Source organism: Bufo gargarizans, chromosome 11, assembly GCF_014858855.1.
Source record: "Bufo gargarizans isolate SCDJY-AF-19 chromosome 11, ASM1485885v1, whole genome shotgun sequence".
Lineage (NCBI taxonomy): Eukaryota > Metazoa > Chordata > Amphibia > Anura > Bufonidae > Bufo > Bufo gargarizans.
The window spans coordinates 25,958,837-25,974,570 of record NC_058090.1 but is presented as its reverse complement, the minus strand read 5'-3'; the positions used below and the strand labels follow the sequence as shown (position 1 = coordinate 25,974,570).

Sequence of the window (15,734 nt, the reverse complement as noted above, 5' to 3'; positions counted from 1 at the left end):
GCTAGAATATTCCACCAATGTCAGATAGGTGCGGGTCACAGAGGTGGTCCCCAAAGGGAACAAGGGCACACTGCACAAGCGCAGCCACCCTCCATTCACTTTTATGGGACAGCCGAAAATAGTCGAGTGCACTCACTTACGCTTTTTTCAGAACTCCTATGGAGCACGTGAGCGCTCTCCTTCACTTTGGGGGCCCTATTCTAGAGGTAAGTGTGAAACCCTGAAGTGAGTCCTAGCGATATATGCCACTAATGTGTGAGATGGGCCAACCCCTTTAAGACCCAAGGTTTATCTTCAATAACAATGGCTGTCTATTCTGCTCCCCCAAATCCCCTATATTTTGAGATATGTTTACCCCCCAGGTACTTAAAATGTAAATCCAATGGCAGAATCTGTATGTTGGCCATAACGTTAGCAGGACTTGGGCAAATATTCAGTTAGTTTAGAATAAATTGGTCAAATAGCTCAAAAATAGATACCACCTTATTCACAGACGTAGAAGTAAAAAAAACTAGTAAAAATAAAAAGCTAATTGACATTTTTGCCCGTACTAAAAACCTATCTGTACCTTATGTATCTATAATTAATATAACCGTAGGGGTGATAACGGACCCTCTAAAGGAAATCTCAGGGACTGTCAATTAATTGAGAGGGGGAGGTGATACTGGCGCAGTGATGGTCCATAAAATAGAGCGGCCCCATCCACGGTGCGCTGAAAACCGTATTTTCATAAAAATAAGCATTTCTTGGGATTAGAGGAACTCATTTTCGCAAATAAAGTATGGTTAGGTTTTGGGGCAGATGCCCTTGATGGTGGTATGCTTACTTGGAAACTGATTTAGGAGGTTACACACAGGAGTGGATCCTAAAAGGTATAAAGGACGGATACGACTTCTATTTTTATAATTTATTTCTGGCTTTGGCTTCTAAAACTACATCAGAAAACCTGACCGCGTGGCTGTACCCGGACCCTTCACTGCATTCGTTACAAACCTCAACTGGTTTTCCATCATAGAAACATAGAATGTGTCACAGATGAGAGCCATTTGGCCCCTCTAGTCTGCCCAATATACTGAATACTATGGATAGCCCCTGGCCCTATCTTATATGAAGGATGGCCTTATGCCTATCCCATGCATGCTTAAACTCCTTCACTGTATTTGCAGCTACCACTTCTGCAGGAAGGCTATTCCCTGCATCCACTACTCTCTCAGTAAAGTAATACTTCCTTATATTACTTTAAACCTTTGCCCCTTGTGAGAGAGTGACTGGAAAAGTAGTAGCGAATCGTTATATTTCCCCTAGGTTTCTTTCATATACCATGTACTATGCTACAGGAGGTGGATATCTCAACTAGGAAACTGGGTGAGATATCAGAAATCCAGGAAAAGCTGGTCTGCCTTAGCAAAACAGTTTGCTGAGGACTTTGGTAAATGGTGTTGTCGGGCCTGGATTTAATGGAATGAGGATGCAGGTTGGTAGTGGGGCTCCTCATTCCCTTCCTGTCCAGAACGGGTTTCATATAGAGCTCTCAGCCAGGTGATGGATCTCAGCTCGTTTCTGGGCTTTAAAGGTTTGCACTATGAGCATGTCTGGGTGGGGACTGGTTGAACGGACTGGCTTTCACCATTGCTGCAGAAATCTGCTAAAGCAACAGAAAGGACACTGTGAGTTTATTTTGAATTGTGTCGTGTGGCTGGTAGTAGGCCGCCCGTATAGAAAGGGTGATTTTTCTGTTTAGTTAGTGCTCAGCCGAGCAGGAATTTATTTTGTATCTTTGCCTGAATGTAAAGGTCTTATATTTTGTTTGTGGACGAAAATAAAGAAAACAGGCAAATCCCTGTGTGAACTGTGCCATTGTGTCACTGTCTCTGACTGCTGTGCCTACTACTATGGAGCCGACCCCCACACCCTCTAATTTAAAACTATGTCCTCTTGTAGCAGTTTTTCTTCTTTTAAATATTCTCTCCTCTTTTACCTTGTTAATTCCCTTTATGTATTTAGCAGTTTCTATCATCTCCCCTCTGTCTCGTCTTTCTTCCAAGCTATACATGTTAAGGTCCTTTAATCTTTCCTGGTAAGTTTTTTCCTGCGATCCATGTACCAGTTTAGTAGCTCTTCTCTGAACTCTCTCCAAAGTATCGATATCCTTCTGGAGATATGGCCTCCAGTACTGCGCACAATACTCCACATGAGGTCTCACTAGTGCTCTGTAGAGCGGCATGAGCGCCTCCCTCTATCTACTGGTAATGCCTCTCCCTATACACCCAAGCATTCTGCTAGCATCTCCTGCTGCTCTATGACATGGTCTGCCTACCTTTAAGTCTTCTGAAATAATGATCCCTAAATCCCTTTCCTCAGATACTGAGGTTAGGACTGTGTCACTGACTTTATATTCTGCTCTTGGGTTTTTACGCCCCAGGTGCATTATCTTGCACTTATCAACATTAAATTTTAGTTGCCAGATTTTTGACCATTCCTCTAGTTTTCCTAAATTCTTTTCCATTTAGTGTATCCCTCCAGGAACATCAACCCTGTTACAAATCTTTGTGTCATCAGCAAAAAGACAAACCTTACCATCGAGGCCTTCTGCAATTTCGCTGATAAAGATATTAAAGGGAACCTGTCATAGGGATTTTGTGTATAGAGCTGAGGACATGGATTGCTAGATCGCCGCTAGCACATCCACAATATCCAGTCCCCATAGCTCTGTGTGCTTTTATTGTGTAAAAAAACAACAATTTGATACATATGCAAATTAACCTGAGATGAGTCCTGTCCGTGAGATAAGTCAGGGACAGGACTCATCTCAAGGTAATTTGCATATGTATCACATTTTTTTATTTTTTTTTACACAATAAAAGCACACAGAGCTATGGGGACTGGATATTGCGGATGTGCTTGCGGCCACCTAGCAACCCATGTCCTCATCTCTATACACAAAATCCCGGTGACAGGTTCCCTTTAAGCAATATGGGTCCCAGAACAGATCCCTGAGGTACCCCGCTGCAAGAGCGGAAGATGTGGTCTTGGACATTGGGTCCAACGCCGGCTGCAATTCACACCCTCTTTCCAGGTTTCAGCAGTTGAAATTTGCACAAATGGCATTTCGTCAAAGAAAATCATACAGTTGGCTGATGGCGTATCCCTCACTAGAGGCCTATAGATCTAAATGTGCCCGAAATATATTCAGAATATTCTAACAGCTTCTCCTCTACGTAACTGCCCCTATTAATGAGCACTTTTATGATCACCTTAGCAAATAAGTCAAAGCATTGCTGACCTGGAGCCGGTATTACACAGGCCGATTGAGCAAGCGATTGTCGGAGGGAAGTGTTCCAGGCAATCGCCTGCTCGCTAGTGGAGGAGACCGCTGCTATTACATGCGGCAATATCCTCCATGGAGAGAAGCGATTGCTAATGCCATTGCTCGTCCCCATGCTGTCTAGTGGTTTGCCGGCAGCAGATTGTTATTAGACAGCATGATCCGCCGCCGGCAGGTTTTGTTCCTGATAATTGCCTGCTCACTCGGATCACATAAATGGGCCTTCCTTTGGATTTTATATAACAATCTTTCCCCCAAAATTAAGTTTCACCTTGACTGGGGAATGATCTGATAATCCCCTTTCCCTCATCTGGAACTTTAATCCTGACCCAACATCAAGCTGTTACATATACGTCACCTTTGCGACTCAGAATAAGAAGAATACAATCTTTCACCAGAATGGAGACCCTTTCACCCATCATTTCCTCCTAGAGATATCTTGTGGCACTCGGCAATTGCTGGTGCTAGGGATAGGTTCCTCACCACGTAGATGCAATGCACAAAGATTCCAATTCACGATTTATCTTCTAGCGGCGACAAAGGGACCTTCACCGCAATAAAGCCGCAGGAGGAAAAGATTGCGTCAGGTAATGAGCACCCGGAGAGTGTGGAATCACACAGGCAGATGGGCATTTATCTGTATGATTCCCTCGCTTACCTTACTGGATCTTTTCCTCTTGTGTCTTTATTGCGGTGAAGGTCCCATCATAATTCCTTGGAGTGCTGGAATCTTTTTGCATTACCTCCACACATCATACCATCCCACTTCTCCAAAAAACGTGGCCAAATTGGTGTTTCAATGTGAACAATACCATTTGTGAATGTGAACAATACCTCCCAGCAGACCACCAGGACCCCCTGCATTAAGGCAAAGAGCCTTTTTAATCTGGGTCACAGCAACAGCAGTCACCTTGCCGTACTGGACCATGTGGACAGGCCACACAATAGTGAATACATTTGCTTAGCAGCACTAGATCAGTACAATGCACTGTCCTCGTCTTTTTGTTAATACACATTTATGGCATAAAGCAAAAATGTATTTTCCTATCTGGCTTCTAGGTGCTGAAGGAATCTCTGCGCATGTACCCACCCGGCCCAGGGACATCGCGTTATACAAAGGACGATACCATCATCGAAGGGATCAGGATACCAGGAGGCGTGACACTGGCGGTGAGTTATATTCAGTGACCCCCCCCCTCCATACATATGGCAGAGTCAAAGTCAGATGTAGATATGAGATCCAACTAGATCGATACGGGAGGCACTGTTAGGCCTCATGCACACGTCCGTTCCTTTTTTTTTGCAGTCCGTAAATTGCAAATCCGCAAAACACTGAAGCAATTTGCGGAACGGAACAGGCGGCCCATTGTAGAAATGCCTATTCTTGTCCGCAAAACGGACAAGAATAGGACATGCTGTATTTTTTTTGCGGGGCTACATAACGGAGCAACGGATGCGGACAGCACACTGAGTGCTGTCCGCATCTTTTGCGGCCCCATTGAAGTGAATGGGTCCGTACCCGAGCCGCAAAAACTGCGGGTCTGATGCGGACCAGAACAACGGTCGTGTGCATGAGGCCTAATGTTCAGGTCTGAAGAAGAACACCACAGTCACTGATCACTCCCATCATTCATGTCTCCTGGACCCGGAGCTTCAGTATGTATAATCCAGGTGGCTTCACACTGTGAGGCCACTTTCACGGGCCGTTTTTTTGCGTTCCATATACAGAACCGTTCATTTCAAATGTTCCGCAAAAAAAAAAGGAATGCACTCCGTATGCATTCTGTTTCCGTATTTCCGTTCTGTTGAAAGTTAGAACATGTCCTATTATTGCCCGCAAATCACACTCCGTGGCTCCATTCGAGTCAATGGGTCCGCAAAAATATGGAACACATAAGGGAATGCATCCATATGTCTTCCGTATCCGTTTTTCCGCAACCATCTATTGAAAATGTTATGTCCAGCCCAATTTTTTTCTATGTAATTACTGTATACTGTATATGCCATACGGAAAAACAATGGAAACAAACAACGGATCCATGAAAAACGGACCGCAAAACACTGAAAAAGCCATACGGTCGTGTGAAAGACATTTACATGTCCGTGCTCAAATCAGTGAAAAGGTGGTCAGTGAAGGATCCGTGTGTCATCCGTGTTTCACAGACACAGTACAGCTGAAATTTTTTTTTCAAAGCATCTCTTCCTAATGATCCGTAAAACAGGGATGGCATCCGTGGTTTTCACGGACCCATAGACTATAATGGGTGTGATGGATCCGTGGACATGGACAAAATAGAGCATGGTTCGGTGCTAAAACCATGGACTGTAGTAAAACACTGATGTGTGAGTATACACGTTAAAATGAATGGGTACGGGTCCGTGAAGAACATGTACAGCACACGTCCGTGGAACACTGAGGTATGAATGAGGCTTAATAGTCTAGTATGTCTCATTACCACTTACAGGCTGCAATCCTGCAAATGATGGACTTGAACGATGGGAGTGATCTCTCCTCTTTTTTTTTGTGGGGGGGGAAGTAACTTGTGTTTTAAACTTAGTAACGTTGTTATAATGTCTGTTCATTGGCAAATTGTAGCTTTTGTGTAATGGCACTATTTGTGTGGACACAGCGGTGCCATTGACAAAGTGCCACGGTAAACAGCCATAGGCCGCCATTATTGCTATGGTAACAGGAAACTGCCGTAGGCCGCCATCGTTGATATGGTAGCTATTACTGCTATGGCCGCTATTGTGTGTCCGATTTCCACACTTGGGCCTGTGTGCATGTGCTGAAATAAAGACACCCCCTTCCTCTAGGATTATAGACATGAGATATAGGATGAAACACAGGGGTGTAACTGGAAGCGGCTGGGGCTCCAGCAATCTGCTCCAGCTCCGTGTAAAAGTAGAGGTAAATACACACTGTCAGATCGCATAAATATACAACTCCGTCGTCATGTGTTCCCTCAGATCCAATTCCCGACTGCTCGTTGACTGTGTATGTCTGGGCGATCGGCCATCATCTCTGAATGGATGTTTTAAAATTCCTACAGATTCCCCCATCCTGTCTCTAGACAGCTGAGGAAACTGCGGATCCGCAAAACATGGCTCCATGCCTATTCTTGTCTGAGATTGTGGACAAGAATAGGACATGCTCTATATTATGCGGAACATCTTTTGCGGCCCTATTGAAATGAATGGGTCCGCACCCGTTCCGGCAAATTGTGGGATGGATGCCAACCCGACCATACGGCTTTCTCTGCAACTGCTGCGCCCTCTGGACAGGACCAGGCAGCGAAAACTTGATCTTGTCTGGCTGTGTCAAAGTGCAGACAAAGCAGAGCCTCTGGGTGTAATGGTAACGCCCCCGTTGCTCCTAGAGGCTCATTTGCATATATAGCAAAACCAAATTTTTCTCAGCAATGCAGGCACATAGGAACATGGGACCAACACAGATGCCTTCAGATGCCAAGTGCACATGTAGCAGGTCAGCCAGTGTCATAGGTACAAAACTGCTGACAGATGCCCTTTAATTGTTATTATTTTTATTTTTTTTGTCATTCTCAGTGTTAAATTTGTTATGTGCCAACATTTTGCATCTGATTATTTTCGCTGATGGTCACATGACCAGTTAAGCCGAGGGGGAGGTTTTAACCCCCATAGACTCCATCTTTACACTTCAGTTCCTTCTCTCTCTTTCTTCCAGTTTAACACCTACGTCATGGGACGAATGGAAAAGTTCTTTCCAGATCCTTACAAGTTTGATCCGGAAAGATTTCACCCATCGGCTCCCAAGTGAGTAAAATAGAGAATATATACAATACGTGGCGAGGAAGAGGAGGAGGAGGGGGGGGGGGAAGCGTACTCCGGCCGATCGGACGCCAGAGACAGAAGATTCCCTACCACCAGAAATGTCGCATTGCATCTGAGATGACCGTGATTTCCACCGGGGGCCATGTAAGGAGCATACACACCGGGACATCTGCAGTGACGTTCCTCCTGTGACTATGTCCTAAGGGTATGGCCACATGTGGTGGATATGATGTGGATTTTCCGCTACAGCGGTGTACCCAGAAAATCCGCAGAAAAGTGGATGAGTTTTTAAAAGAATTACACTATGAATTCCTCAACAAAACTGCACCATTTGGTGTGGAATTGTGGCAGATATTTTCCATTGTGGCCCCCCATCCTATGGGACCTATCCTAAATGTCGGGAATACCCATTTAGCCCTTTGTTCTCATGGACATATACAGACCGCAGCCTCCGCCACATTAAATGTCATCAGATATGATGCCGCCTTGTTCCTCCGCTCCTATTTTGACAGTGATATGATGGGAAGGTTTTGTGTCAACCATTTACTATGGGATTGTTGTCTCTCTTTCAGGCCATATTACTGCTACTTCCCTTTTGCTCTGGGTCCTCGCTCCTGTCTTGGTCAGGTATTCTCCCAGGTAGGTCACCTGTAAACCATGCACATCAGTCCTGATGGAGGAAGTTCTCAGTTCCTCTGCCTCTCCACGGCCACAGACCAGATTTTAAAATAACTTGTTAGTTAAGTGGATTTTCAGCTTTAGGGCTCATGCACACAAACGTATTTTCTTTCCGTGTCCGTTCCGTTTATTATTTTTCTTGCGGACCGTATACGGAAACAATCCATTTCAATGGGTCTGCAAAAAACACGGAAGTCCACATTATGGAAAAGGATAGGACTGTTCTATTATGGCCAAGCTGTTCCGTACCGCAAAATATGGAATGCAAATGAACGTCATCCGTATTTTTTGCAGACTGCAAAATACATACAGTCGTGTTCATTAGCCCTTAGGCTAAGAAAGCTTAAAGGGGTTGTTCAGTCCTGGGGACCATTTCTGCAGACCCTCCCAGCATGGCGGGAATCACACTTGACTGATCGCTGCCGCTGCGTTTAAAGGGGTATTCCCATCAGCAGTTTTCATACTTGCCTTCGTCGAGCGCGACGTTCACTTCCTGGATTCAGCTGGGCTTGATTGACGTCTTCTCCCGGCCAGGCCGCGCTTGCGCAGAAGACTTTCTCCCGGCCGGGCAATGTCCTGAACGCGCACGCGCCTTGGTGACTTATTCCTAGCCTGTATAGTACAGAGCCGGCGTGCGCATTCGCGGCTCTGTACTATACTGGCCAGGAAGAAGTCATCATGGCGCGTGCGCGTTCAGGACATTGCGCGGCCGGGAGAAAGTCTTCTGCGCAAGCGCGGCCACAGGATTCGGCAGGCGAGAGGTGGCCGTAGCCAGGGGAGACTAAAGACAACAATCAGTTAAGAGGGGACTTATTTTCTCAAAAAGGGTGAGAATTGGATAATAAAATGTATTTACAAAAATGATCACTGTCAAATCATTAACAGATTTAACAGTGATCATTGTGATGGGAATACCCCTTTAAGCTCCATTGCTCCCATGCCAGTGTTGCAGGTCTTGGGTCTCTCTGAGTGAGTGCATGACACGTGGGTGCTGCTGCAGCTACGTGGCCTGCATCTAACTTGATGTTGACACGGGACCTGCAGAGCCAGCACACAGTGGCAGGGATTAGGCAAGTGCGATTCCTTTGGTGGCTCGGCCACGCTGGGGAGTCTGCAGAAAAGGTTCCCCGGGGTGAATAACACCTTTATTCAGTGCATGCTCTGTGCACCGTATCAGTCGCTGCTTAGCTCACACAGCATGGATACACCGGGGCAGATTTACTAATCCTACGTAATACTGATGGCAGAGAATTAGCAACCAAGCAAACCAGTCGCACAGCGGGGATCAGAGGGGCATGTGCTTCCAAATGATGTCGTCCACAGCAGCAATGGATCCAAACTGATAAAATTCTCATATAAAGCGCGTTTCTGGTCTCACAGGTTAATAGAGACCGTAGATAAAATTAGACAAGTACAAATGACAGTTTTAAAGCGCAAAAGGCAGAAAACACACCATTCGGTGAGCTTCCCTTCCATTAATGAAATGTGATTGCATATAGATCAAGCAGAGCCCTTGTAGCACTCAGTGGATATTTTTCTGGAGTAGGGTTCCCAACCCTTTTAACATTTAGTACAAAAACTCCAGTTAGACCGTATTGGATGCAACTTGTTTATTTTGTGTTAAAAGTTGGTTGCTGCGGCGAGGTGACGTTTCGGCAAATCTGTGCCTTCATCAGACTGCAGCAAAAAAAATTATATAGTATCTATATCATTCAATATGACAGCGGATATTCAATGCACATTTGTATATAGGAAAAATACATAAGTGAAAACAAATTTAAAGAAAAAAGGAAAAATTAAGGCATAAGAAAATAATAATAAATTGGATTTCCGCTGGAGTTCAAAGATAAAGAGCCTGTTGCAGCAAGGACAGTCAACCAGTGTCATCCTCTTTTTGTCAAAAAAAGCTGTAGTGGTGAGTTAAGGGAATCGCCCGATAAGCCATTATAGCACCTCTCTGTAGTAATATGCTCCTATCTACATTGCACTCAGTTTATTATAGGCATGATGATGTTGGACCAGAGTCCCAGGGACGGCTTACCTATAATTAAATTTAGATATATTCCTATCCATATTGTATTCAGTTAGTTACAGGTTAATTGCAGTTAATTACAGGTAAAACGATGTTGGCCCAGGAACAACTTACCTAATGCCGCTTGTAGAAGAAGAAGCCACGAGGGTATAGACGCAGTTGTGAAGAAAACATGCGGTTGTACCGCTAGAGGTGTACCCATGCATCTACAGCACGGCGCTGCGCTCCACCAACACACTTTTTCAGGTGGTGGAACGCATCGCGGTGATCCTATGCGTTCCACGTGATGCACTTCCGGTTCCAGAAGAGCGCGTGATTATTTAAACCCATGCCACAGTACTCTAGACATGGCGCATCTATCCTCTAGCGGTACAACTGCATGTTTTCTTCACAACTGCGTCTATACCCTCGTGGCTTCTTCTTCTACAAGCGGCATTAGGTAAGTTGTTCCTGGGACACTGGGCCAACATCGTTTTACCTGTAATTAACTGCAATTAACCTGTAACTAACTGAATACAATATGGATAGGAATATATCTAAATTTAATTATAGGTAAGCCGTCCCTGGGACTCTGGTCCAACATCATCATGTCTATAATAAACTGAGTGCAATGTAGATAGGAGCATATTACTACAGAGAGGTGCTATAATGGCTTATCGGGCGATTCCCTTAACTCACCACTACAGCTTTTTTTGACAAAAAGAGGATGACACTGGTTGACTGTCCTTGCCGCAACAGGTTCTTTAACTTTGAACTCCAGCGGAAATCCAATTTATTATTATTTTCTTATGCCTTAATTTTTCCTTTTTTCTTTAAATGTATTCATTTGTTTTCACTTATGTATTTTTCCTATATACAAATGTGCATTGAATATCCGCTGTCATATTGAATGATATAGATACTATATTTATTTTTTTGTTGCAGTTTGATGAAGGCACAGAGTTGCCGAAACGTTACCTCGCCGCAGCAACCAACTTTGAACACGAAATAAACAAGTTGCATCCAATACGGTCTAACAGGAGTTTTCGTACTAATGCATATACAGTACAGACCAAAAGTTTGGACACACCTTCTCATTCAAAGAGTTTTCTTTATTTTCATGACTATGAAAATTGTAGATTCACACTGAAGGCATCAAAACTATGAATTAACACATGTGGAATTATATACATAACAAAAAAGTGTGAAACAACTGAAAATATGTCATATTCTAGGTTCTTCAAAGTAGCCACCTTTTGCTTTGATTACTGCTTTGCACACTCTTGGCATTCTCTTGATGAGCTTCAAGAGGTAGTCACCTGAAATGGTCTTCACTTCACAGGTGTGCCCAGTCAGGTGTAATAAGATTTCTTGCCTTATAAATGGGGTTGGGACCATCAGTTGCGTTGTACTGAATAGACTGTTAGCTGCTTTTTTCTTGCCATAATACAAATTCCAAGTAAAGAAAAACGAGTGGCCATCATTACTTTAAGAAATGAAGGTCAGTCAGTCAGCCGAAAAACAGGGAAAACTTTGAAAGTAAGGGCTATTTGGCCATGAAGGAGAGTGATGGGGTGCTGCGCCAGATGACCTTGCCTCCACATTCACCGGACCTGAACCCAATCGAGATGGTTTGGGGTGAGCTGGACTGCAGAGTGAAGGCAAAAGGGCCAACAAGTGCTAAGCATCTCTGGGAACTCCTTCAAGACTGTTGGAAGACTATTTCAGGTGACTACCTCTTGAAGCTCATCAAGAGAATGCCAAGAGTGTGCAAAGCAGTAATCAAAGCAAACGGTGGCTACTTTGAAGAACCTAGAATATGACATATTTTCAATTGTTTCACACTTTTCTGTTATGTATATAATTCCACATGTGTTAATTCATAGTTTTGATGCCTTCAGTGTGAATCTACAATGTTCATAGTCATGAAAATAAAGAAAACTCTTTGAATGAGAAGGTGTGTCCAAACTTTTGGTCTGTACTGTAGATCAATACATATATCATCAGATAACAAAAACATATACAGCGGTCCCTCAAGTTACAATAGTAATGGGTTCCAGGATGACCATTGTATCTTGAAACCATTGTAATAGGTTCCAAAGCCCTAAAATGTCATCCAAGATAAGAGAAAATTAAGATTTAAGAAAAATAAGCAGATAACTAAAGGCTCTTTCACACTTGAGTTGTCCGGATCCGGCGTGTACTCCATTTGCCGGAATTACACGCCGGATCCGGAAAAACGCGAGTGAACTGAAAGCATTTGAAGACGGATCCGTCTTCAAAAATGCGTTCAGTGTTACTATGGCAGCCAGGACGCTATTAAAGTCCTGGTTGCCATAGTAGGAGCGGGGAGCGGGGGAGCGGTATACTTACAGTCCGCGCGGCTCCTGGGGCGCTCCAGAATGACGTCAGAGCGCCCCATGCGCATGGATGACGTGCCATGCGATCACGTCATCCATGCGCGTGGGGCGCCCTGACGTCACTCTGGAGCGCCCCGGGAGCCGCACGGACGGTAAGTATACTGCTCCCCCGCTCCCCACTACACTTTACCATGGCTGCCAGGACTTTAGCGTCCCGGCAGCCATGGTAACCATTCAGAAAAAGCTAAACGTCGGATCCGGCAATGCGCCGAAACGACGTTTAGCTTAAGGCCGGATCGATCCATGCCTTTCAATGGGCATTAATTCCGGATCCGGCCTTGCGGCAAGTCTTCAGGATTTTTGGCCGGAGCAAAAAGCGCAGCATGCTGCGGTATTTTCTCCGGCCAAAAAACGTTCCGGTCCTGAACTGAAGACATCCTGATGCATCCTGAACGGATTTCTCTCCATTCAGAATGCATTAGGATAATCCTGATCAGGATTCTTCCGGCATAGAGCCCCGAATACGGAACTCTATGCCGGAAGAAAAGAACACAGGTGTGAAAGAGCCCTAAGACTGATAACACAAGTGTCCTTACATATAACAGTCTGGAACAACTGATAACTAGCAATTAATCAGCTATTTCACCAGAGAAGTGGCCTTGGTTGGTTGGATCTGAGACATTGTATGTTGAGTCTGGTTTCACCTTACGATGGGTCAGAAAAGACCATTGTATGTAATATTGTATCCTGAGGGATGACTGATATATATATATATGTATGTATATAGATATATCGCAGCAGGCATGTATACTCATCAGTATCAGACGGAGTGTCACTCCTGTACAGTGTCCTAGTTACTAAGTAACCGGAAGGTTAGGCAACAGGTGAAGCTGCGCATGCGCCTCATGATCTTGCTGCTAGGCCCCTTACTGTCAAGGTAACTAGAGCTCCAGACATCGGTTTGGGGGGTGCGCATGCGCCTCATGATCTTGGCGAGGACTCCTGGTCAGGACAGCTTACTGTCTATGAGCGGTGGAGAGGAAGGGGAGAAAGCATGTGCCATACAAGTGGGGCGCAAGGCATCGCCAACCAAGCCTGTTCTGCTGTGGTGCCTACAGAGATCTGCATATGAAGACCATTAGTGCTATAGGAATGGTTTAGCTATTACCGTAGTTCTTAAAGGGGGAGATTTATTGCCCTGCACCTGATTTCTGCCAAAAAGAAGAGTTGTAAATCTTGTGTTTGCAAATTTTTAGACACCATTGCCAAGTGCCCTCATGCAGGGCAAGGGTGGTGACCAGAGGCCTGGACAAATTTATCTTCATTTTCGCCAGTTTTCTGGTACAAATGAAGACGCTGTAGATTTTAGTTTAGGCTGACGGACTGCCAGAGGATGACCCTAATATATGATGAGACGTGCACCTCGTCATAAATTAGGCGCATCGTCTATCATGACATGCGGATATCAAGACCAGAATAAGCTGCTTTCTGTATAAAAAAGAGGGGTTGTAAAAAATATAAAACAAAAAGATATGAGGACAGAATTATTTGGTCTCCCATCTTTTCTATAGATATATAGTATATAGAACCACTACTGAATGTAACAAAATATATATATATATATATATATATTATATATATATATATATATATATAAAAATATTCATTGAATATAATTACAAATGAAGAGCAATACTTACAGTATATGCAAATATAAAGAAATGTATAATATATTAAATGTAAAAATATATAATAATGCATGTTAAATAATAAATATATAATAAAAATGTATAGTAGATGTTAAACACCATACAGAAATATTCATGGGGAAAATATACTGCCAGGGACATGTCCGTTCTCGGCATGGCCGCGGCTGTAAGCCGTTGCTCCCGATTCTCTGCACTGCCTCCCAATGAGGTGTAATGGAGTCAGAAAGGGTGAGGCCACTTGCGGGTTTTCGGCATGCCAAAATTCCACCAAAAAAGCCACTGTGCGAACTTTCTCTAAGAAATGGTTATCTAAACATGCACTAGGCCGCCTTCAAACAGGGCAGATTTTGATGCAGAAGATTTCTGTGAAGTCACTTTCATTCATCTGAATAGAGCTTGCAGAAATCCATGTGCATGCTGCCCAAACGGCTCCATTCAGATGGAAATCTTCTGTGTGTGAAGTCGCCCATACACACACACACACAATTGCGATTTGTCTCCGTTTTCCATCTTACCCGTGTCCGTTTTAATTACTATGTAGAGAAATGTTTTGGATCTTCAAGTTACCGTATATACTCTAGTATAAGCCGACCCGAATATAAGCCGAGGCCCCTAATTTTACCCCCAAAAAATGGGAAAAATTATTGACTCGAGTATAAGACTAGGGTGGGAAATGCAGCAGCTACTGGTAAATTTCAAAAATAAAAATAGATACCGTACCAATAAAATTACATTAATTGAGGCATCAGTAGGTTAAAGGTTTTTGAATATTTATTTCAAAGAAAAACAATATGGTATCAACAATAACTTTAACAGTACAAAAACCAACTAAAGTGAATATTCGATTTTTGGGAAAATACAAGTTCATGCGAATTTTTATGCGAAAATTTGAATGCGATTTTTTGCAATCAAGACCTAGACTCGAGTATAAGACGAGGGGGCTTTTTGAGCACAAAAATATGTGCCAAAAAACTTGTCTTATACTCGAGTATATACGGTACATTGTCTGTAAATGATAGCCTCAAGGGCAACTTTTAGCCTTTTTTTAACCAAAAATATTTCTAGCGCAGATCTGCTGCAATCTGCAACGTTTCTCTGCTCACACCAGGTCTAAAAAGTGTGTGTGGCGTGGGTGGGCAGGCAAGCCATTCATATCAATCATTTTCTACTCCTGGTTTTAGGCATAGAAAAAGGTCTAAATGTCTTACATTTGGAACTGGCAGAGGATGCGCCGAAGTTATGTAGATGCCGGCGCCTCTATATAACTTTGGCAGATCCACCACCAGCTATAGGGGTTATTAAGACCGGTGTCTAAACCACTCGTTTTAATAAATGACCCCCAACGTTTTTATATATATTTTTCCTTATATTAGATATAAATTGTATGCATTTCTTTGAGTTCATATTCAATGAGAATTTCTTTTAGATAAGTATATATATATATATTTTACATTTAGTAGTCTTCATGTGGTTCTACATATGACTGTATAGAAAAGATGGAAGACCAAATAATTCAGTATTCACATCTTTTTTTACTTTATATATTACACTCCTCTTTTATACAGAAAGCAAGCAATTCATTTATTTAGTATGGATCCCATACTGGTATAAAATAGTTCGAGCTGCCACTTCAACTGTACAGTGGCCGGAAATGAAATCACAAGGTTGCGTCCGCTGTGTAGTGGCTGTGCCAGGGTCCTGCAGCTCCGCATCTATTCAGGTGACAAGGAGCTGAGCTGCAGTACGCCAGCGCTGTAAACTGCACATTGGAGTGACCCTTCTGATTCCGGCTCTGTCCACTGTATAGTTTCTGCAGCTGCCGGGGTCTTGGATGCCCA

The 15,734-nt window shown here is 43.6% G+C and overlaps 1 protein-coding gene across 1 annotated transcript in view; it reads left to right on the top strand.

The window, feature by feature from the left end:
• The window catches only part of LOC122921922 (cholesterol 24-hydroxylase-like), a 74,559-nt gene that overhangs the window by 45,953 nt on the left and 12,872 nt on the right, over window positions 1-15,734 (top strand). Inside the window, exons 12-14 of the mRNA XM_044272249.1 lie at window positions 4,385-4,495; window positions 7,032-7,120; window positions 7,711-7,777. Coding sequence (XP_044128184.1) covers window positions 4,385-4,495; window positions 7,032-7,120; window positions 7,711-7,777 — 267 coding nt within the window. The remainder of the gene's footprint in view (window positions 1-4,384; window positions 4,496-7,031; window positions 7,121-7,710; window positions 7,778-15,734) is intronic.